Source organism: Arachis ipaensis, chromosome B7 (assembly GCF_059453495.1).
Source record: "Arachis ipaensis isolate K30076 ecotype BB chromosome B7, ASM5945349v1, whole genome shotgun sequence".
Taxonomy (NCBI): Eukaryota; Viridiplantae; Streptophyta; class Magnoliopsida; order Fabales; family Fabaceae; genus Arachis; species Arachis ipaensis.
In genome coordinates this window covers 134,899,930-134,923,815 of record NC_142442.1, presented here as the reverse complement: position 1 = coordinate 134,923,815, position 23,886 = coordinate 134,899,930, and the positions used below count along the sequence as shown (strand labels likewise).

General features: G+C 35.3%; 3 protein-coding genes across 8 annotated transcripts; 1 reads left to right on the top strand and 2 right to left on the bottom strand.

Annotated features, from left to right (window-relative positions):
- The first annotated feature begins 2,450 nt into the window (after nucleotides 1-2,450).
- Nucleotides 2,451-4,346, top strand: LOC107606021 (2-oxoglutarate (2OG) and Fe(II)-dependent oxygenase superfamily protein). 2 transcript variants are annotated; one of them, XR_015892197.1, is made up of 4 exons: nucleotides 2,451-2,657; nucleotides 2,908-3,134; nucleotides 3,368-4,159; nucleotides 4,217-4,346. XR_015892197.1 is itself a non-coding variant. In XM_016307984.3 (3 exons), exons 1-3 carry the CDS (start codon nucleotides 2,556-2,558, stop codon nucleotides 3,969-3,971), a joined length of 933 nt encoding a protein of 310 aa, XP_016163470.1. In that variant the 5' UTR covers nucleotides 2,451-2,555; the 3' UTR covers nucleotides 3,972-4,346. The 2 variants fall into 2 exon arrangements, 1 of the variants encoding a protein (XP_016163470.1); XM_016307984.3 differs by having other exon boundaries at nucleotides 3,368-4,346.
- A 360-nt stretch (nucleotides 4,347-4,706) lies between these two features.
- Nucleotides 4,707-9,726, bottom strand: NADK2 (NAD kinase 2). 2 transcript variants are annotated; one of them, XM_016307983.3, is made up of 8 exons: nucleotides 9,068-9,726; nucleotides 7,024-8,871; nucleotides 6,548-6,669; nucleotides 6,296-6,437; nucleotides 5,980-6,204; nucleotides 5,754-5,828; nucleotides 5,538-5,639; nucleotides 4,707-5,280 (listed from the first exon to the last, which is right to left on the bottom strand). In XM_016307983.3, the coding sequence occupies exons 1-8, from the start codon at nucleotides 9,326-9,328 to the stop codon at nucleotides 5,077-5,079; spliced, it is 2,979 nt and encodes a 992-aa protein (XP_016163469.1). In that variant the 5' UTR covers nucleotides 9,329-9,726; the 3' UTR covers nucleotides 4,707-5,076. The 2 variants fall into 2 exon arrangements, with proteins under 2 accessions (XP_016163469.1, XP_088349672.1); XM_088493546.1 differs by having other exon boundaries at nucleotides 7,024-8,810; nucleotides 9,068-9,719.
- Nucleotides 9,727-10,784: 1,058 nt separating this feature from the next.
- On the bottom strand, nucleotides 10,785-17,451 carry LOC107606019 (ubinuclein-1). 4 transcript variants are annotated; one of them, XM_021106360.2, is made up of 14 exons: nucleotides 16,800-17,436; nucleotides 16,408-16,494; nucleotides 16,161-16,253; nucleotides 15,956-16,032; nucleotides 15,266-15,528; nucleotides 14,922-15,187; nucleotides 14,236-14,335; nucleotides 13,996-14,105; nucleotides 13,805-13,891; nucleotides 13,102-13,227; nucleotides 12,711-12,833; nucleotides 12,579-12,626; nucleotides 12,405-12,506; nucleotides 10,785-11,485 (listed from the first exon to the last, which is right to left on the bottom strand). In XM_021106360.2, exons 1-14 carry the CDS (start codon nucleotides 16,980-16,982, stop codon nucleotides 11,036-11,038), a joined length of 2,115 nt encoding a protein of 704 aa, XP_020962019.1. In that variant the 5' UTR covers nucleotides 16,983-17,436; the 3' UTR covers nucleotides 10,785-11,035. The 4 variants fall into 4 exon arrangements, with proteins under 4 accessions (XP_020962019.1, XP_088349673.1, XP_016163465.1 ...); XM_088493547.1 differs by having other exon boundaries at nucleotides 13,805-13,888; XM_016307979.3 differs by having other exon boundaries at nucleotides 14,922-15,528; nucleotides 16,800-17,451.
- Nucleotides 17,452-23,886: the final 6,435 nt, after the last annotated feature.

Genomic DNA, 23,886 nt, shown 5'->3' with positions numbered 1-23,886 from the left:
ATGAAAGAACAAAATGTCAGTAACGTTTTGTAATAAAAAATATTATTTTAATTATTAAAACACAAAACGTCAGTGACGTTTTGTTAAAAAAATATTATTTTAATTGAAGAAATACAAAACGTCACTGACGTTTTGTAAATGGCCATAGTTATGTTCAACACACAGTTTAGTTCATGATAAAAGATTTCACCTCTAGTAATACAATATTAAAAAGAAAAAGTTCGAATAAATTCTACACTTTTTAATGAATATCTTAGAAATACTTAAAATTGTATAAATAAAAATTATTTATAAAAAAATAAATTTTTAATGCATACAATATATTTTATTTTATTTACATTATTGGATTATTATATTTATAGAGTAAACTACCATTTCTACCCACAAAAGTTGAAAACACTGACATATCTACTCATAGAAAAAAAATTACCATTTGTACCCATAAAATATGCGTTACGCACAACAAAATTATCCAAACACTAAAAAATCATCTAAAAATCCTAAATTACCCTTATCTTTACCACCACTTTTCTAATTTCAAATTCCACTGGCACCCATCCAAACTCTTTTTTACCACCACTCTCATCCCCAACTACCACCATCATTGCCGCCATCCAAAATCCGCAAGCTTTCTGGACCGGTTAACACAAAACAACACTGCGGCGGAGAGGTGTGGCTTTGCCGCCGCTGCCACTAACCTCAACAGCCGCTGCTATCTCCGGAGGCAAGCCTTTGTGATTTTGAACTCAAGGTGTTTTACAAGTGTATATCATAGTAAGAATTTGTACTGCAACATAGAAATTAGGAATTTAATCAGGAATGCAAACTAAAGTAAACAGATCAATGAAAATGTGAAATTGGATAAGTAGAGAGAGATAGAGGAAGCTTGAGTGGGTCAAGAACAACATAGCGTTGTTGGTGGTGTCTAATTCCTTCTTCTCCATTTCCAAATCCAAAACCCTTGCTTTTACCATTGCCGTTAGTTTCTTACCCTATCGCACTAGTTCGCTATTGCACTCAGATCCCCAAATTCCCCACTCTGCAACCACCAACCCAAAATTTTTGCAGAATTTTATTCTGATTTCAACAATATCCTAGTCCTGAGCAACATCAACAACCACCATGATATGGAAGGATTATCGCTAATCTGCGCCCCTTAGGCACCGTCGAGGAGGATGACCAAGGCAACCGCATAGGCTACATCAAGGGTGAATACTGCCTCGGTAATAATTTCACATATTTCCCATTTTCGTTCTCTAAATTTAATTCGGTGAAATTTGTTCAATCGTTTCTTGGACGGCCTGGGTCCGCCTTCGAACTCGGAACTTCCGGCGTAGGTTAGACCAAGTTGAGGCGTGCTATAAAAAAGCCGATCGTAGGTGTCACTGGAGGAGTTTCACGTGGCGGGGTAGTCGGATTTCCAACAAGAAATGTAGGGAGATACAGAACGAGGGAAGACTAGAGGCGATGAGTTAGCGTCGTTGTTTATGGAACGTTCGTCAGAGGCACATGAGGCGTTTTGAGTGATGGTGGTAGTTGGGGTTTAGGGTGGTGGTGAGAAAGAGTTTGAGTAGTGGTAAGATTTGGGATTGGAAAAGTGGTGGTGTGGAATAAAAGAAGAAGTTAGAAATGGATTATATTAGAGGGTAATTTGAGAATTTTAAATAATTTTTTTGGATTTAGATAGTTTTGTTAGTAAAAGTCATGTTTAATGGGTATAAATAGTAATTTCCTTCTTCTACAGGTAGATATGTTAGGTTTTCAACTTTCGTGAGCAGAAATGGTAGTTTACTCATATTTATATATAAAAATATCAAAGAAATGATAACGATAGATAAAAGAAGCTAGTGTAATTAGGTCTTTATACTTTTTTTTTGTTAATTGGTCTCTATACTGTTTTTAATTTTTTAGTTAAATCTTTTTTAGTGCAAAAAATATTAAAGTTAATTAAATATTTCTTTGTAAATTGAATGTATTTATAATTAAAACCTAATTAGATCTTTGACTGCATATATCTTAGAAAAAATATTCTATTAATTTATGTTTTTGACATAAAAATGACTTAATTATAAAATTAAAAATAATGTAAAAATTCAGTTAAATATATATATATATATAATAACCTAATTAAAAATTTGATAAAATTATAAAGGCTGACAGAATAATAAAACCTAAATCAGATTAAATTTCTTAATTAATAGTGGGAGAAGAAAGGGAGAAAAAAATAATAATTTATGAAGAGTTATATTATATGGATGATGAGCCTGAAAAGTGAGGGATTGTGTTGTAGACATTAGAAACAAGAAGTAACTCCCAAAGCAAGCATTGACCTAAGAATAAATAAATTTTTAATTAAAAGTGTGACCATCCGTGACCTTGTAAGTTATAACTGCTATCTATAACTAAATTGGTTGTATATCCAATTTGGTGGGAAACTTTTTATTATAAATACCCAAACCCACTCTTACAAAAACCACATCAAATAAAACATTAACAAAAGGTAGTGTTTTCTGTTTTCTCACATTTTCACATTCACACTAACACTTTGATCTAAAATGGCAGTGCCAGTGATTGATTTCTCAAAGCTGAATGGTGAAGAAAGAGCCAAAACTATGGCTCAGATTGCTAATGGCTGTGAAGAATGGGGATTCTTCCAGGTAATATAGTAAAATTTTTTGAAATAAATTAAATAATTCTTTATTTTCCAAAAAACATAAATTCTTTTTTTTTTTTTGAGACGCAGATTGTCTTAGCTTAGGCCTTAGCCGATCTGCATGCAGTGGTTATTTGTTTTGATAAATAATGAATTGTTTTAATTTATTTGAAAAAATTTCCAACTAATTAATTGTATAGCTAGAAAATTTGAGATTTTATTTATAATCTTATATATTATGTTTGGTTTTGCAGTTGATCAATCATGGGATTTCTGAGGAGCTCCTTGAGAGGGTGAAGAAGGTTTGCTCTGAGTTCTATAAGCTTGAAAGAGAGGAGAATTTCAACAACTCTACATCAGTTAAGATCATGAATGATTTAGCTGAAAACAAAAACAATGGAAAGTTGGAGCATGTTGATTGGGAGGATGTAATCACTCTTCTTGATGATAATGAATGGCCACAAAATCCACAAGAATTCAGGTATATTGAGAGGAAGGGTGAAGATTGAGAGAGGGAGAAAGTGAGCTCTTCTTTTTCTTTTTTTTTTTTTTGTTTGAAAATTTTTCAAAGTGAAAACCTAAAAAAATGTTTGTTATGTACTTCCTTATGTATTCCTACTATAAAATTAATTACAATTGAGTCTACATTATTACTAATGAAAAATGATCTAGGTAACAAAATCATGTATAACTGAATTCTAACTTGGATGGCAGGAAAACGATGGCCGAATATCGATCGGAGCTAAAGAAATTGGCAGAGAAGATGATGGAAGTGATGGATGAGAATCTTGGATTGCCAAGAGGATACATGAAGAAGGCATTGAATGATGGAGAAGGAGACAATGCATTCTTTGGCACCAAGGTGAGTCACTACCCTCCCTGTCCCTATCCAGAGCATGTCAATGGCCTGCGAGCTCACACGGACGCCGGAGGACTCATCCTTCTCTTCCAAGATGACAAGGTGGGAGGCCTGCAGATGCTCAAAGATGGACAATGGCTAGAAGTGCAGCCTTTGCCTAATGCCATTGTCATTAACACCGGCGATCAGATTGAGGTTTTGAGCAATGGCAGATACAAAAGTTGCTGGCACCGGGTTCTGGTTTCAACTGAAGGGAACAGAAGATCAATTGCTTCTTTCTATAATCCTTCATTGAAGGCTACCATATGTCCTGCACCGAAGTTGGTGGCTGAAAAGGAAAACCAAGTAGTTGATGAAACTTATCCTAAGTTTGTTTTTGGTGATTACATGGATGTCTATGCTAAGCTCAAGTTCCAACCTAAGGAGCCAAGGTTCCAAGCTGTTGTTAAAGCCACATGAAAAAAATAGCACTTTGGTTTTCAATATAGAAACTACATTTGATCCCCACCCCCCTTTCTTTTTGTTTTTATTTTTGTTATCTTTTCTTTGTTTATTGTTCTTGGTGCTATACATGTTTGATAGCAAAGAGTACCACTTGGTTGCTGCTATTCTAAGTTTCTTAAGAATGCAAGCCATTGTGGGTGCTAGTGTTCATGTTTTGTTTTCTTTTTCTTTTTTTAGAATATTGTTTTGGTGGGTGCTAGTGTTCATGTTTTGTTTTCTTATTCTTTTTCTAGAATATTGTTTTGGTGGGAGCATCTGGGCTTGAATTGTACCATAGTATTTATTACATAAATTATAGTGTTATCTGCTATAAATTTCTGAGTCCTTGAATTATTGCGCTTCTTTATGATTCTGTTATCATCCCAAAGAAGCAAACATATAAATGACATACAATTTTCATTCAGTTCAGTTTCCTCTTAAGAGGGCATAACAACAAAGGTTACCTTCTTTATCAACAGGAATTTACATAATAATGGAAACATAATACAATGTTTCAAAATACAAGGTTACCTTTTTAAATCATAGGTTAGACTAATTGTTTGATCCTTCAAAATACATATGACATTGATTTTTGTTGTCAAAAAGGTTTTTTCACATCAAGTCATTAGATGCATATAACATATGTTTGATACTTCATTTTCCATGAATTAATTTATTTATTTGAAGGCACATATTTTTTAGGCATCAAAATGACATCAAATATATCTTTTTTTTATAAAAGAGGCTCTGTGCAGCCATTAGCACAATTATCTCATTAACTAAAACTAATGAGAACTTCCTCTTCAACACAAGAACTTTGACAGAGTGGTAAACTTTCAGAAGCATCAATGAGAGCTACTTCTAAGATCAATAATTTACAGCTTCAAATCCTGTCAGTATACAATAGCTTTTTACCAAAATCACATTTGGAAAAAACCCTATCTCCTCATTTGGAAGCCAAGGTAAGAAACTGGTATTGACAACAAGTTCTATAGTCTTGAATGTATAATCTGTACTGAAATCACACACAAACCAAGCCTTCAAGTGAGAGTAACACATCCATTCTTCAGTTTCAGATGCTTCATAGGGCCTTTTGATCAAGTCTTTCGTTCCAATTCAGGCAGCGAATCAAGCTGTGAAACCAATCACCGGTTTGATCGAACTTGTTAACAGTTGGAAGTGGGTGCTGACTCATGGATATTCGTACAGAATCTCCCCGAGAAAGTTGCTGCCTCCTCTTCCCATCAAATGATACCCAAGCATTGCTTCTTGCGTCTTGCGGAATCTGATATCAATAACCCTACGAAACTTAGCAGTCTAATTTTGATAAAAATAAATTACTCAAGTGTGAATCCAAAATTCTCGACGATGCAGCATTTTCCGAGACATAACTGCCTCAGAGACTTGGCTATAGGCTATAAAAAACTAAAACAAGGGTAATATTTCGAATGGAACTTGCTCCTTAAGCACATGCAATTTTGGTAATAAATTAATAACATTCCGATATGATAGTTTTACCACATAGAGGACAACAAACTTCACCTTTAATTCTAGTCGAGCAGAATCTGGGAGTATAACTGGTCTAAATGAGAGTGAATGCGGACAAATCGGGGTAAATAGCATGCAAGGAACATTTGGATGCACCTGCAGTTTTCTTTTGTCATTAGATAAAATCATCGATGAAAGCATGACTAAGTCGTGCCAAATAAACTGATACTGCACGGATAAAGATGTATACATATAACAAGAAGTGCTTACCATGGAACCTCCAGCAGCTGTAGAATAAGCAGTGCTTCCCGTTGGGGTGGCCACAATGACTCCATCACCTTGTACCTGAAAAACACGACAATGGGTATATATATATATATATATATAAGGCATGATGCTGTTTCATAATGGTAAGGATTTTCAGAGACAAGAAATTTACTATAGTGACAAATCTCATAGTGCAAATAAATGCTAACAAATACATGATAAAATTCACCTTGGTTATAAGTCTGTCATGTTCATAACATTCAATCTTTGAAAGATATGGATTAGAACCCCGATCAATAACAACCTCGTTAAGAATATCAAACACTTTCCCTGGCATTGCTTTACCCTTACGAAAAATTTCACATCTGAGACGCATTCTAAGAGTTATGTATACACCATCTCCAGTATTATTTCCATGGATGACTTGTCGTAAGTCCTGCCTGTAGTCTTCAAACTAGAAACAATAAACAGAACAGAAGTCAAACAAATGGCTAAAGAGATACCAACATTTTGTGGAAATTATTTATTGATTTGAAAAAGCTTACACAATGAGAAGCCAGAAAACCAAGGGAACCAAGGTTAAATGACACAACAGGAGGAATAGCACCTCCAAATAGATTTGAAGCATGCAGAATAACACCATCTCCTCCCAAACAAGCCACAAAATCTACTTTCTCATGTAGATCACTGAATCAAAGGCATTATATATATATTAAGCAACCATTTAATGAAGCAGAACTTAGATAAAAGTAAAAATAACATAAAATAAAATAAAATAAAGTGTTTGAATACAACACCTAGTATCTTGGATATAGAAGGTTTGAATAAATTCAAATCCAGGAAGTCTAGCAAATATATCATGCACATCAGGTTCCACAAAAACGTTCATTTTCTCTTGGTAATACAGAAAGGAAGCAACCTGCAGATAAGATACGCAAATTACTCAATTGCCCTAGGCATACCACTCAAAAGTCAGAAGATTCACCTAAACTAAATCCCCAGCTCTCATTTTCCCTAAATGCTCAATTTCTAACTTCCCCTTCTTTACATAAGGACCAAAACATTTCTGTCACTGACACATTCTTAGTAATGAAAAATATAGATCCCATTCCTGAACGAAAACTGTGCAGACAGTCCTAGAACTCATATTTTACAGTTTCCATCAACAATCACTCAATGCTCAAAACTATGATGTTTAGACCATTAAAAACTAAAAGTAGACCCTCAATGATTCTTAGAGCCAATTTTTTTTTATGAAGAAATAAAAAATGACCTCTTTAGCTTCTTCCATGAGTTGCTCCCCGGGCTTTTTCAGCAATAACACAGTCTTCGGTGTAGATTTCCACATAAGCATCTGTTGCTGGGTGCTAGGGTGAGTGAAGGCCAAAGAAGATTCAGTCACCTTTTCTCTCTCACAAGAAACGCCATCAGTCCGTACTAGGTACATCTCTGCTTTCTTTCTTGATTGCACCCTTACAACTCCAGTTGAGGATGCACACATGTCTCCCTCCATGAGTCCCAAGTCTTCATCATGTAAGGCTAACCCAGCCTTACCATCATCACTTTGAGACTTAGTCATTGTGACATTGCCATTATTCATGTAGCGCACATCTCCTTCACTTAACTCATTAACTGTTGTCTTCACAAAGCTCGATGTACTCCCATTCACTGACTTCCAGTCGCCACCAACTGTGATTGGAGGCTCTCCAGATGGATAGTCCACACGAGGTGACCCATTCAAACTTTCCCGGCCCACAATTTCAGCGACGGGATTATCTCCATTGCTGATGGTCACTTTCCCCTGTGGTCTTCCAGCATGCATGTTCCTGGAATCTGTCAAACATTCTAAACTTTCAACCTTATAATTGAAATAAGAGGGTCCTGGGATCTTTCTATTTCTCCAAAATCTGGACATCTCTCTTTTGGAGAAGATGTCACGAGGAGGGATTTGAGCTTCTAAAGGGATAGTTTTGCTGGAGAAATTCATAGAAGAGTTGTCCTCACTGCCAGTAATCACTTGTGAAGAATTAGGAGTAACTGCACCCGAACTCTCTTGCAACAAATTGTCATCTGTTTCTGCAGAGGATCTGGATCTCTCAGATTCTATTGAAGAGTCATGCGGTTTCGCAGATCCATTTTTATAATCTGATGGCCTTTCACTGGAAGTAACTGCTTCATTAGAAACAAATGATGATGCAAATCGAGTCATATACTGCCTCCATCTAGAGACCATGGCAGACGTTCTCCAAACTCCTTCCTGACTATGAAGATAGATTGGACGTTTGCTGTAATTTGAAACGTAAGATGAAAACCTCTCAACCTGTTCCATTGTAGGTGCTCTCTGAACGTCAACAGGGATTTTGACCAATTCAATTTTTCCAGACGAAATAGCATCATTAACAGCTTCATGATATAAATTATCTTTTACTACCTCCTGTCTAAGATCTATGATAGTTTTATATCCATTATCAAGCAACCACTTTAGGCCTTCTTCAGTTACCTGCCCGCCTGTCCAAAATCCTGCTTCAGAGTCTTTCAATTTTGTGTCTTCTTTGGGAGCAGATAAATATACAGGACTCCAATTCGAAAACAGTTCTGGACATGGATCTTCCTCCCTGCGCGGAAAACCAGCATCATAGCATACATTCTTCAATCTCTGAAGTTTCCTCCACGCATCCAACCTTGGATTGTCACCTGGAACTAAATAGTTCTCAAGAACAACATGCAAGCTCTCACAACACCTCTTCATCTCACTCCTAAAAGCAGCAAGTGGGGGCACCACGTCCTCCATCACGCCAACCCCCGCCACACGAAAGGGGGTCATAACCGAAGACCTTCTTCCAGAAAGAACATCCTCCCTCGCGGTGTTCACAAGTGCTACCATGCACCCAAGGACCGAAACAATCTTATCTTCTAGAGGCAGCCTCTCATCCGATGGCACTTCATCGGAAACACTACATTCACCGGTTAGTGGATTGCACAACACGTTCATTAATGAAGAATGAAGCCTTTCATAATTCCTAAAGATCCTACAGTATGCTTCCACTTCAGCAATATCACCTGGAACCGGACCCACCCAAGGCAATTGTGACGGATCATGGGATTGGATAGCATTCAAACTCTACAATCAAAGGCATCAAAATAATTTTTTTTCTTTTTTCTTCTTTCTAAATAATAAAAGGACCATAATATCAATCATATGTCTATAAAATGAAATTCTTCCAGTTAAGAAAAAAAAATTGCAAACAGTAAATAAGTCCCAGCTCCTCAGAGCTGGAACTTGATCAAATCTCGGTGAGCTAAGAGAAATTGGGTACCTGAGAATCCAACCAGAAACTGAAGGAAAAGGAGTTGGAAAGTTGGGCGGTGACGAGAAACTTGGGACGCCTCAGTCCGCGGGTACTCCTACCCTTCGTCTTGAACCGGAAGCCGAAAGCGAAAGTTTTGGGATTGGAATTGGGATTGGGATTGAGGAAGGAGAAAGAAGAGAGAAGAGAAAGTGAGGATGCTACGGCGGCGGAGGCGGAAAGATTCATCGCGGTGTAAACGAGGTGGCACGTGCAGAGACATGCCACCATGAATGAGTGAGTTTTGTTTCACGAAGGAAACGGAATAGCGGAAGGATCTCCTTCGGTTTTCATTGATATGTGTTTGTTGGGTATTAATAATGGTGACGGTGCAATTGCAATTGTAATTGCAAGTGCACGTGGTGGTGGTGGTGCTGGTCTAGAAGTAGCAATAGGAGGCATCATGCTCTGTTTTTCTAGTGATATAAGGTTTGATTTGGATGCACGTTGCCGCTATTTACTAACCATCCTTCTTGACGCCATCGCCATCGCCATCGCCATCGCCATCTCCATTCTACTTGTACCTTTAGGGCTCTACCTACCCGCCTGCGCCTTTTTTTTTAGATTAATTTATTTAATTATAATTTTTCACTGATATCCTTGGACAAAGCTAAAAGTGCCCTGTCCTGTATGAATCTACTAATTTTAAGAATGTGATGTTTTTTTTTTGTTATTTTAAATTTTAGAAAAAATGATAAGTGGCCTTTTGATCCGCAGATATTTTAATGTTTAAGGATTTGAAAATACATTCAAGTTTTTGGTATTTTCAAAATTTAGATATATCGATCCTTCATGTTCACTTGGGTATATCAGATTCAATAGAAAAATTAAATGTGACTCCCGTTGTACTAACATAATTGATACAGATGTACACGTAAGAGAATTTTTTAAATTGGACAAATTAGACTTAGGAATCAATATTTCTAAATTTTAAAAAGGTAGAAACTTAAATATATTTTTAAATTCTAAAAAATTTAATAAAAAAGTTAGGATTAATTTGTCTTTTTCTCTAAATTTTATTTTCTTGAAGACGGTACTAACTTGTTACATTCTGGGTGTAACTGATTTAGAAAATAGTTTTGTATAAATAATGTATTATTATATCATAAAAAATTAAATTCTCTATGAATTAAAATAGGTCTTAAAAAGGATAAATATTTGACTTGTTTCTCAACAACTTCAACAAGACAAAAACATTACTTTTTTAGAACTGCAACTAATTTGTTCTCAGCCAACCCTAAATACTTTTACAGTTTTTTTTTTTTTTTTGGTAAGTAAATACTTTTACAGTTTTAATAATATTAATTAAGATAGAATAAAAATACAAAATATTTTATTAAAAGAAATAAATATTTATACATTGAATATTATTGAAAATTACCAAAAGTTTATCTATTTTGTTAGAAATATTATACAAAACCCATATTTTTACTATGACACTCAATTAAGAGACTTTCTTCAGAAATCACTTCTTCCTATCCTGTTAAGTTATCACAGCATTATGTGGATCTAATTCTTGTTTATGACCCAACAATGTTTCTTACAATTATTACAAGCTTGCCAATAAATTAACTGCTATTGCTACTTATTGGTGCAACTAAATCAGACATTAGTCACTCCCGTAGTATACCCCCTCAAGACCTCAACTCAGAGCATATGAACAAAACTACAACCGGGACCAAGCATAAACGCCAGAACAAATTAATGTTTGTCACCACTAATAGAAATTACAATTATCAAATCTATCTATATTTCTCAACAAAACTAATGAGAGACATATAATTACAAAAATGGCAGCAATCAGTAAAAACCATTTGATGACAGGAAGACTGCGGAAAAACTATTTATTCAAATATTAGATGGAAAAAACAAAAGAAAAAAAGGGAATAAAACTGTGAGGCATTCTGCTACGTAAAGGGCCTAAGCTGAGATATCACGTTAGCTTGACTGTTCAAGACCAGGGATACATGTTGGCTGAGGATTTGATTTGGAGGGAACACCTCCAGAAGACTGCCTCTGGGACTTTGGTCGGTCTTCAACCAGCGAAGAGCCTGAGCCTAGCTTCTCGGTACCAAAATGTGCTCCTTCCAAATCAATTTCTGGCCTTTTCTTTATTTTCTTCTTTTTCAATGCGCCATCTGCAACCCTCACATCATCTAGGGAACTGGTAGAACTTGCCTTGGCTTTTTCTTGTTTTAAGCCGTTCAATGAAGGACTGGGGACGTGGCCACTTGTGCTTGTATTGGAAACTGGCTTATTCAGGGAAGGAAATGCATGACTGCTAGATTCTGTAGCTGATTTCTCCCGCAAGTTCTGCTGTGCATGACTGGTTTCAAGCCGAATGTTTTCCTCTGGCTTCAACTTTTTCCTCTTAATCTTTTCCGGATCCTAATAATTCACAATGAGATAATCAACTTAAAATGACCAAATTGTTCGGTCTAAAACAAGTTCCTGCTTGTCATCTGTGCAGAAAATGAGGAAAAAACAAGGTCCTCCACTCTTGTAATAATACCAACGCCAAGATTTGCAGAAATAAAACATCAAAGAAGTTTCTGTTATCTGCATCATTACATTATTTGGGTATTTCACGATTTCTAACACTGCAGATAGAATTTATAACAGTCATGACAATATGGTCCACTCAATAGACAATTGTATGATAACCAAAATAAGTGTTAATAAACACGTCCTGCTAAAGAAGAATCACACTCATTACCAACGTAGGGAAGAAATAGAATAAAATGACACTGGAAGCTCCAGATTCATATTCCTGTTAGAACCCAGTGCTTAAACTTACCATCGCATGTTAGGTTCCAGATAAGGCTTAGGTTTGGGGTCTGAATAGGGTTCAACTGCTCTGTTTTGGTTTGGCACAAGCATTTCTTTCCTCTTGCAGAACACCTCTTTTAGGTTCACAAAAACCTTCTGTTATATCGTAACAGCATTGAGTTCTATTACATGTCACCCCAACCACCACCATCAACCCCCCTCCCCAAAAAAATAAAAATAAAATAAAACCAACCCAACAAAAATAAACAACACGAGACATTTTCTATTACATTGTCGAGCTCTTCCCTTTGCCTTCCATTTTCTCCACTCATTTAGGTACGGGTCTCATATACAAGTTAGACCCACATAGCTTAACGTAAAATCTATATTGACAATCTTGTCTGCCACCCCAAACATGTGTAATTTACTAATTTCCAATGCTACAGTGATACATATATAGGTATTGGCAGTCTAAACACTAAGTGTGAGAATCAAATCATCCTCCTTTTTTTTTAAATTATTCACTGCTAAAGGATACCTTATGTCTGTTGTGCAGTGCTCTGCGCCTCTCTTTGGCCCTGCAAATTCCACGTTTGATCCCATGGTTGTCCATGCAGCCACTTGGCCATAATTCCGCAAGCTGAAGACAACCAGAAGGTTAAAGACACTGTAATGAACCCTACATATAGATTCTTGAAAGGATGAAAATCACCTCGGCATACAGCTTTCTGATTTGTGGACCTGCATTTTCATCCAAACCCTAGAGCAATTGCCAAGAAAGATCAATTAGAGATATTTTTATCAACAAACAGAATTTCAAGGAATTGATAGCTGAAATTCGTACTTCAACATAAAGGTCATAGAGATCACAGATCTTGTCCTCCAATGCAGTGTCCATACTAAACTTCATTTTTGTTATCATTTTCCCATCAGAACCAAATTCTTGAGTATCACCTCCAGCTCTTAGCTGTTCTCATACGTCATGAAAGAAATAAACTAGATAAATAAAAGGATAAAAAGAAACATCCCAATTTAAATAAACAAAACTATAGTTAAGAAAAGCAATCAAATCCCTTCAAGGAAAATGATCCAACAGTAAGCTTTCCATTAAGAGAAGCACCCAATAAAAATTATACAAAATGCATACCATGGTATGAAGCTCAGAAATGAATAAAGATGAAACACATGTTATCCATTTTATCAATATTTGATAAGTGGCGGAAACAAAAATAAACCTTGGATTCCAAAGTTGGGGCCAGCGTCTTAATCATATCAACAACTTCCTTCTTTATCTGTTGAAACCTATCATCTTTCTCCTGCTTTGCTGACAGACCCGTATTGATCATTATTTTTAAGTTTCTCTGCAATAGGAAACATTGTAGGAGAAGGTAAATAGTCTAAATGTGTGCATCACAGTGAAAAGGAGAAAACATATGCGTGAGAATTTAGACTTATTATATAATCTAGAGTAACTTATTATAAAATGTATCTATTTATCTATATTATAACAATATAACTACTGTAAAGATGTAAATCTATTATTTATAGACACAAATTAGCAAATTGAGAGGCACACGTATACTTTAAATGTCTAAAAAAAGAAATTGTATATGGGTACAAAGAATTGAAAATTGTAAAAATAAAAAAAATTAAAAGAAGAAAGAAAGAGAAGTTGGGGTAGATTTGTAAGTGTAAATATTATGGAATGTTTAAAAAGCGATATTTTTGGAAATACAAAAGTCGAACAGAAATGGGGAAAATCATTTACTTTTTAAAACTTTCATTTTTTTTTTTTTCCATTTGTTTTCTCTTCTCTTCATTTTCTATCCTCATTGAAACAAACACTAAAGTCCCAACACAAACTTTTTATTGGGGGGAGGTGGGTGGTAAATAACCAACACAAAAATATTATCTGTTTATTTTCAGCAGCAGCAATACCTTTAATGTTCTAAGCTGAATCAAGTGCCCAAGAATACCATTAAGACGGTTAATTAACTCCTTTGATACTTTTCCTTGGTTTGACTGCTGCAACAAAGACATACATTTAATATTTCAAGTCCTTGAATGAAAAGAATAAAACTGTTTGTATATCTGTAAGCATAAATTTAAGAAAGACAATATTCTAGTACCGCTAGTCTAGCAACTTTAGCAAGCTTGAGCTTTATTTCTCTAGGCAACCTCCTTTTGACTGCCTGGGATGTAGCATCAGCCTCCTGGTTTTCCACTGCAGGTGGCCTTGCTGTCATATCAAAAAAGCATGAAAGGAAACAAAAAAAAAGGGGGGGGGGGGGGGGGGACCTTGGTATTAGGAACAAGTTTCCCAGTTTTCTATCCAGTAACATGAAATTCATAACAATTCAAAAACTTACACTCGGCAACCATTTTCTCTAATTCACGAATAGCCTTTTCCAGCACTGAAATTTTTGGCCTAACACTAGAACCATCTTTCTTGACCATGTGTTCAGATTTCTGTATAAGAATCAAGCAAACTCATGACAAAGATAAGAAGTAATGCAATAAATGCAGTTTCATGCATATATTCTTTTCAACTCTACTACTTAAAACTTACAATCAATCCAAACAAGCCCTTAATTAATTCCTTTATTTGGATGCAATAAAAGTTAATGGAGATGAACAGAGAATGAAGGAGCACATTCCATCCAATACCACCTTATCGTCTCTTCCCCAAGGATTTGCAAAAGGAAATGGAAAGAATGTCAATTGCTAACTTACTTTCCTTCGAAAATTTATTACATTCCATTCGGTTACTAAAATATTCAAACAATGGAGTAGAACAATTATGCCACTCCACTCTTTCCTTTTACTCTCCATCATATTCCAATCTATTCCATTCCATTACTTACCGACAATAAAACACAGCCCAAGATTTTAAGTGTGAGAACCCATTTGTTTTATAGCAAACACTAAGGAGTAATTGATGAAGCACTCTAGTGCAGAGGACCCCTATTTTTAGTATCTTCTTAAAACTTTTTTATCAAGTCAAAATTCAAATAGGAATGGAACGGGAAAACGCATAAAAGATCTGAGAACTCACTGTTGCTTGCATAGCAGACTTTCCTATAGACAAGTTAAGATCCGGCAATTCACGCATGCCATTTCTTTCTTTCGGCCGAGTTGTATTCTCCAAATCACCAATAGTACTTGATGGTCTTCCAGGTTGGGCTTTAGAATGTACATGTGCACCTTTCTCATGGGACTTCTGATGAGATGGATCAAGCAAGCCACCAGCATCTTTATATTTATCACTTATGTTCTTTGATTGAGAAACTCCTTTCTTCTGCTTATCAGCATCTTTTGCTTCTGCCACAGAAGCATGAACATCATCATTTGATGCTTTCAAAGAGACAGAAGAGTCCATTACAGGTTTAGTATCAGCACTTTTCTTTTTAGAATTAATTCCAGTGACATCAGATTGATTCTGAAATTTCAACCCTTCATGAGATTCACCAGGTGCAACTAAATTCTGTGAGGAATTAAGTGTACTCTTTGCCTGTACTGAAGCTTTCTTTTCCAACGCTGGCTTACTCAGTTTAGCTTGTTTATTTGAAACACGATCATTATCTTTTTCACTAGGATTCTTCAGTGTCTCCTTTCTGCGCCTTTTTTTAGGTTGCTGGTTAGGTAATGCCGGAGCTTCAGCTCTGGTAATAGAGTTAAAAAAAATGGAAAATCAGTAAGAATGACTGGTGATGTGTTCGACCAAGTTCAATACTCCAATACTGGAGAATATATTAATAAGTTATAACAAGTCAATGTTATAAATGTTGCCAGAAACTTGATGTAAATACTATCAATACCAGATTGTCATTGGAATAAACAAAGAAAGATTTAAAAGAGAAAGAAAGGAGTTGTAACTGATGAAAACGGTGACTTGAGAAACTAGCACTTATTTGACAGCAAGTAAAATAAAATGATGACAACAGACCACCTCAGCAGTGAAACAAGATCAATAGTTCAGTAATTTGTAAGGAAACCTTATCTATGATTTGCTTACTCTAAGCTAAGTGGTATTCTTAAAATATCAATCATCAATCATTTAAAGAAAAACATGTCAAAACAGAAACTTACATGCGTTCCAATTTCCCCCTATTTACAAAGAACCCGTCATGTTTGATTGCAGAATTATCAACCTCAAAGTATTCATCCTGCATGGCAAACAGTTTGAAAACATAATATAGAAGTAGAAAAAGTCCAACAGTGGAATAATATTCCTGTCAGCAATCAATGATCACAAGAGCCAGAAAAAGCCGAAACACTATACAGAGATACCAACCAGCTCAGCATCATCAATGAAGGAGTCTTCTGTATCATACTGATCATCATCAGGAGCATCAAGCATATCCTCGTCGTCACTACTATCCTTACCCTGAAAATTAATTCCGCATTCCATATATTAACAAATAAAAAACCTACATATCAACACCAAAGCACGCATATAAACACGAATCAATGGCTTAAACGAATAATTAATAACAACAAGGAAAACAGCATAAAAATCCCAGCAAGCAACATAAACATACCATGTAAAGGCGCTCAATCTTCTCTATTACAGCACTGAAACGGTTCGGCTGATTAGCATCTTTTCCGTCAATATCAGAAGCTTGTTCCTAAAAAAGACAAAAGATTATAGTCAAAGCTAGCATAACTGTGAAGCACATCACCATTGCAAAAACAAAAAACAATAACTTCAACGTACTAACAAAATTCGATTTCACAATACAATCCGCAATTCCAAAAATCACAGAAAACAGAATGCTAAGCATCACAGTCCAAATCAAAAGGAAATCAAAATAAAACAGAATAAAAAGTTCAAAACCGAGAAAAGTTTCACCTATGGCACTATCTAGTATGTGAATTCAACAATGTACAAAAATTACAACGAAGATTGAGGCAAAGAAAGATTAAGACTAACCGGAGCAATTACGTCATCGAGCTTGGGTTTTTCGGAGGAGGACGATCCATTGGTTCTGTTAGCATCTTTGAGAAGCTTCTTCCACGACACGATTGTAGTCTCTCCCGGGCGAAGGTCCACCGTGAAAATCATACGGTCGCTCTTCTTGACGAACGACGACGACGGCCTCTTCTCCTCCGCCATGGCCGTAGGCGGCGGGAGCAAAATCAATCGGTCACCGTCGCAGGCGAAGATTCGAGTATTTTCGGAGGAGATACTGAGTAAAAGCCCTAAGGGAGCGGAAGAACAAAGAGGGGATTTTCGGGTTGAAGGAGAGGGATTGCGCGGGATTCCGAAATTATTATTAATTAACGAAAATTAACAAAAATTAAAATAGAATAGAAGGATAAATTAAATGGAATTTGAGATAAATGAAAAAATGGTAGTGTGTGTGTGTAACTGCAATTCGAGTTTGGGAGTTTGCTCGTAAAATCTTGGTTGTTCTTGCGAGCAAAAGGGGAAAGTGGGTCGGGTTTGGTGATGGGCCGGTCGGGTCGTGGGTCCACAGAACGATGAAGTGTCTGCACTTTGCGAGATTCAGTTCCAACTTCCAACTGAGCTTCCAAAACGGTAGTCCTACATTGGTCACGTGTGACTTGTTGACCACAAAGGTGGTTTTGGTGATATGGTTGGACAGGACAAATACAAAGATAAGGAAAATAGCAAAAATAGCGAAAATATAGAAAAAAAATTTTGTATCATGAGATTCAGCATTTTATTCTCTATTTCCAATTTTAGATATACTTTTGTATTTTCTATTTCTATATTTAAATTTTGTCTTTTAGATAAAATACAACATAACGAAAATTAAAGTAAGAATGGAAATTATATATGTTCTAACAAGGGGAAACTAGTATTATTATCAACGAAAGAGGATCAAACTTAGAGATAAGAATAAGTTAAGCTAATACATGCAATATGTTTCTAATTTTGAGAAGTAATGAGATTCTAAACCCATTTTCAGGCTAAGGGTTTTTCTTCTCTGGATCATCTCTTTTGCAACTTCATTCTTTTGTTATGTTTATGGTAGAAATAATATAAAAATATTAGGTGGAGACATAATTTTTTTTTTTAGCCACTATAATTTTTTACAATTATATTTTTTTGTGAAGGACAACATAAAAATAAAGTATAATTTTTATTATTTATTCTTTTTTGTATTCAATTTATTACTAAATAAAATATAAAACACTAATTTTTATATTTCTGTTATTTGTGTCATCTTTTTCATATTTTATCTTATGATATTCTCAAAATCAAACACAATTTTTTTATATATAAGATAGCACACTAATATACACAATATATATATATATATATATATTGTATTTTTTAAAATATTGAGACACAAAAATACTGGCAATTAGATACAAATTTTTACTCTTTATTTCTTATTAATTTTTAAAATACCAATTATTTGCTTAATGGCTCACCGTCTTCCTTCCTTCTTCATCATCTTTTCTCTGCCAGTATCTTCTCCCTCCATTACTGTTTCCTCTGCCTTCACCACCACCTTTGCTCTACCTTCATCTAGATTTGTCACGCCTCCTACTTTTCCATCCAGATCCGCTACATTTTTTGCTTTCTCCTTTATGTTTGCCTCTCTTTCTCTTCGTGTCGCCCACTATCACCATATTTTTCATTTATGCGCCGCCTCCCCTTCATTGTCTCTCTCTTCCTCTTTTGATGCCCACTGCCACCTCTCTCAATTTCTTCCTCGTCGCATCGCATTTTATATATATATATATATATATATCATTTTTTTTAATTTGTTGAATTGATTATTGAAATAGAGTTTTTGTTGATAATAATTTTGGTTGATGTTGATGGTGAAACAATGATAACAGCCGTGGTAGTGAAACAATAGTGAATGTGTCTAGAGAAAATTGACATTTGATTTATAGTAGTGTATTTTGTGCATAGTCACCAAATACAATAAAAAAAAAAAAGTGTGTATCTTTATGTGTGTTTTCTTAGAATAAAGTATTATTTTAGTCTCTAAAGTTTGGATAGAATTTTAAGTTGATCTCTAACGTTTTAAACATCTTATTTCAATTCCAAAAACTTTCAAACATTCTATTTCAATCTCAAAAATATTTTAAGCATGTTTAATGTTGTTCCACCGTTAAATTTGTCTCAAATAATTTGCATATTGAAGAGCAAAGAACATTCAATTTCAGTATGTAAGTAATATCGATCTACCAACAGTCACTAATATAAAGTTTTTTCCTTTGATTTTGAAGCGTTGATGATTGATTGTTAAGATTTTGAGTTTTGTACAAAAAAAATTGAAAAAAAGAAGTATCACCCGTTTTGGTTATGTTCTTCTAACACATGAAAGAAGATATGACTTAATTAGTAACGGTATTAATGTCCACGCCAGTTATTTGGTTAATGGTTTGTGTTAAATTTAACATTAGGACCACGTTAAACCTAATTGAAATTTTTTGAGATAGAAATAGACCGTTTGAAATATTAGAGACTAAATTAAAATTTATACAAAATATTGGGGACCAAAATAATACTTTATCTTTTTTTTTTATATTAATAGTGTGTCTTGTATATTTGGTTTATGGTTTTATTTGTTATTTTTAATAACTCTTATCTTTAGGATTTTTTAAAAGAAAAATAATAAAAATAATAAAATTTGTTTTTTATTTCTATCTATTATTTTTTTTTCTCCAAAATTTTTAAAACAAAAAACGTTAAAAGTAAAAAAATAAATAGCCCAAAGTATGACCATTATTTAGTCTCTCGGCCCTTTCATTGTCGATGAATGGAGGAAATGTGCCTTTGGGCAATAACTGTTTTTTTTTGGCGTCTCCTTGTGCAATAATTTGGTCTCACGATCTGTGTCCTATTCCATTTTTAAAAACACAATGAAATTATTTACTTATTACTTAATTTCTTTACATTTTGCCAATAATTGGGGTTGGAATGGATTTTTTTTTCAAAAAAAAAAAAAAAACTCATCATTAAAAAGGACAGGAAAATTATCTGGTGTTCTCGCGTACAGATTTGGAACTCTAATGTTCTATGTACGAACAAGTTTCCAATTATGGTTTGTTGTTTTCCAAGGTCGGAATAGACAAGAATGACCCCAGATTAGGAATGACCCCAGATTAGAAATGTCTTTGTCGAAAATGACCAACTTAGATAGGTAGTGTATGAAACTTGCCATGAGATTCATGCTTGAAGTCTGTCGACTTCGACATCGGCTGGCAGTATTTTAAATCGGAATAGTAGTGAAAGAAGTCACGCAGAGGAGTGTTGTTGTTTGGGTGGTGTCGGAGAAAGTGAAGAAGCGTTGTGTGATTGTGGGTCATTGGGACTAACAATGGCGTGTGTGAAGATCGCGGTTGTGTGGATCAGTGGTGGTAACAAATAAATCGAAGCAAATCATAGTTAACGAGACACCTTCTGTAGATGTGGGATGTGATATTCTTTGTGGGATTGATGCCGGTGAGGAAAGCTTTCCAGGATCTAAATTGTAACACCCTAACTATCAAAATGTTACGCTTCCGGCTGCGCTACTCTGATAACTCGGGTATTACGACGACTATTATAATATTTAATACTAAAATATGAGCCTGTTTAAAACTTTCATCGTATTACCGCTTAAAAGACTTTTTAAATAGATAACATACATCCATACAAAACTCTATATATATATATATATACACATCTTAATAAATTTTACAAGCATTGCATAATCAGAATCCTATCCCTCTTATAAAGACTTGTAAAGAATAAAGGCGAGGGGGAAAAGTAACTAATACAACATAAAACATCGCTTAAACAGAAAAGAAATACAATAAGCTCTTCCGAACTTCGTTGTCCATAACTTGAAAAAGAAAGACCTGTAGGGGAGTGAGAATATCGTCCTCGCTAGTTCTCACTATGGGGGTTAGAGAATTACAATAATAGGATACGTGAAAATAAAACCGTCACAGTGATTAATAACCACCTTATGCATCGTCTCAAAACCAAATACTTGATATCAAAAATCCAAAATCCTTTCTAAAAGAGGGAACTGTTAACTCTTCAAAAATCTAAAAGCCTTTTTAAAAGTTTTTCCTAGACAATATGAATGACCAAACTGTTCCAAGCATAGGTTCATTAAGTCTATGCTGAACCAGTTTAGTTTTTCATACTTTTCTAAACCAAAAGCACAAACTAAACACGGCCTTCGGCCCATCTCATAATCAACCACGGCCCTAGGCCCAAACAATCCAAACAACAGCCAATCCACCACAATCCAACAGAGTTTCAGTCGCAAACATAAGTAGGAAAGCTCAAACACAAACAAGCAGTTATTTCAAGTAGCACAATTAGCAGTTAAACACAATTAATCACAAAGGCAAACCAAGTACAATATGCACACCCAAACAATGTCATATAGATGCATATGATGAATGCCTGTCCTAGTGGCTGATGAGTCTCATCTGTCGGTTAAAAAGCCAACCTGACATGTCGTGGTATTGGACTATCCCTCTGTCGTACATCCCCAACTCGAGTTATTCACAATCATAATCATAATCACACAACACCCACGCTGGTGTTTATCCACGGGGGTGAGCTCATCCGGAACTTTCACAGTGTCCGGCCATACTTAGGACATAGGGTCAGCAGAGTATCGAGTCTCAACCTGGAGTACGTGGTGGCTAGCCACTGCTTTTACCCAGAGAAACTCGTATCTCAGATAATTGGAAGTGCAACAATCACATTATCAAATCTCTAATCATCCATATTCGTACTCAGCCATAATTTAATACCAATACAACCACCCGGCTCATAACATGATCTACAACCAGCCATAATTCATTATCATATACAGCCATCCGGCGCATAACATAACAGCACTTCCACCATCCAACATCATCAAACTCATGTAATCATCACTTTTTCTCAAATCATCTTACTTTGAAATCAAAAATCAATTCCTTCCAGCCTTAACTTTAAACTCCCCATTTCTCAAATCATTTCAGACTCATAAGCCACTTTTCCTCAAACGTAAATTCCTCTTTTTAAAACAAAGTCACCTTCCTCAATATCTTTCCATAACATTTTAAAAACCACACCAAATCAAAAGTTTTTTCTGAGAGATTCAAAGTTATTCATCCTAAAACAGGATTTGATAACAAAAGTTCATCAGCAAAGTCTCAAGTCTTTAGGGGAGAATAACATAACTCATTTCCTCAAATTCGTTTAAAATCTTTAAAACCTTGGCTTCCTGATTTGAGTAATAAAAAAATAGAATCCAAGCCAAACCGAGTCATGTAATCAATTATTCCAAACACATTTTCAAAACCATTTCTTTTACTTAGACAAAACCAACTTCAATTCCATAATTAAATCTAAAGCGTTTCAAACTGCTCAAAAATTGTTTGTCTTGCAAAAATTCAGAATTCAAGGAATGCTTAAAACTTTTCCTAAAACATTGTAAAATGAGACTTGTCAATGAACATTCAAGTTCTTTCAAAGTCACTAAAACTCCTCCAATTGAAACCCTCAAGTCAAATTCAAAGACATAAACCCTTTTCGCATTTAAAATAGCCTTAAAACATAAGTTTCTTCTAAATGACTTGCTCCCAAAAGAGATATAATACTTTTCTTAAGAAACAAGACTAAATCATAATTTTCTTTTTAATAATTCATTTCAAAAGCATAAGTCATCCCTTTCTTAAATAATCCAAGTAAAATAGTAGAAGTCTTTAACTCACAATTTTCCTAATAACACTTCAATAAAGTCTCGGATTTTAAAGGAATTTCGGTAGTACCTCCCCTAAAACTTGGACCTTGCCACCCTTTCCAGGTTCCAACTACACCATTCCGCAACCCTCTTTAATGGGTTCAAAACCAAATCAGTTCAAAATCAAGTTAGTTCCAAAAGTACATCATTTTCAGATTTTAAGAACACCAATTCAAACTCAAATAAATTTCCAACAGATTAAACTTGATTTCAAAACTTTTAAGAAACAACTTTAAAGAAACACTCCAAGAACAGTCCGTCTCACAAAACCGAACAGTAACCCAGTCAAACAAGCATTCGTATTCATCCAAGACAACCAAACAACATATAAGACTTATACAATCACTAAAATACATTTCTCACATAAATATCCATATATAATAATTCCAATTGATAAGATATAGTTTTCTGAAAGGTCCCCTACCTCGACATGTTGAAACCACAACACAAGCACCTCACAAAATTCCTTTCGTCTCGACCCGAACTCAACGGCAACCAAAACCTCAGCTCCGCTTGCTTTCTTAATAGTAGAAACAACCTCAAACGCCACATGCAAACTCAGTTTCTAATTCCTAAGACCATTAACATCGCAAATACTTTAATACACGGAACAGAACACTAATGCAGGGGTTTTCGAAACGTAAAATACTTACTGAAATACAAAAACAAAGCAGCGGCGGCCTCTGAATCGGTTTGGCGACAGCTCCGATATCCACCTCAAGCGGCAGCAGCGACCCGACTCCAGCGACGGTGACTGAAACCAACATGCAGCGACAATAAAGCTTCTGAAATCTCAAAAGAAACGAAAACCAAACTCGAAACCCTTACCAGCAGAGCGTTCTCCGGCGGCAGAGGCAGCTTCGTCCCCTCTCATCCATAACCAGTCTCTCATCCATAAGCCTTTTTAAAAGTTTTTCCTAGACAATATGAATGACCAAATTGTTCCAAGCATAGGTTCATTAAGTCTATGCTGAACCAGTTTAGTTTTTCATACTTTTCTAAACCAAAAGCACAAACTAAACACGGCCTTCGGCCCATCTCATAATCAACCACAGCCCTAGGCCCAAATAATCCAAACAACAGTCAATCCACCACAATCCAACAGAGTTTCAGTCGCAAACATAAGTAGGAAAGGTCAAACACAAAAAAGCAGTTACTTCAAGTAGCACAATTAGTAGTTAAACTCAATTAATCACAAAGGCAAACCAAGTACAATATGCACACCCAAACAATGTCACATAGATGCATATGATGAATGCCTGTCCTAGTGACTAATGAGTCTCATCTGTCGGTTAA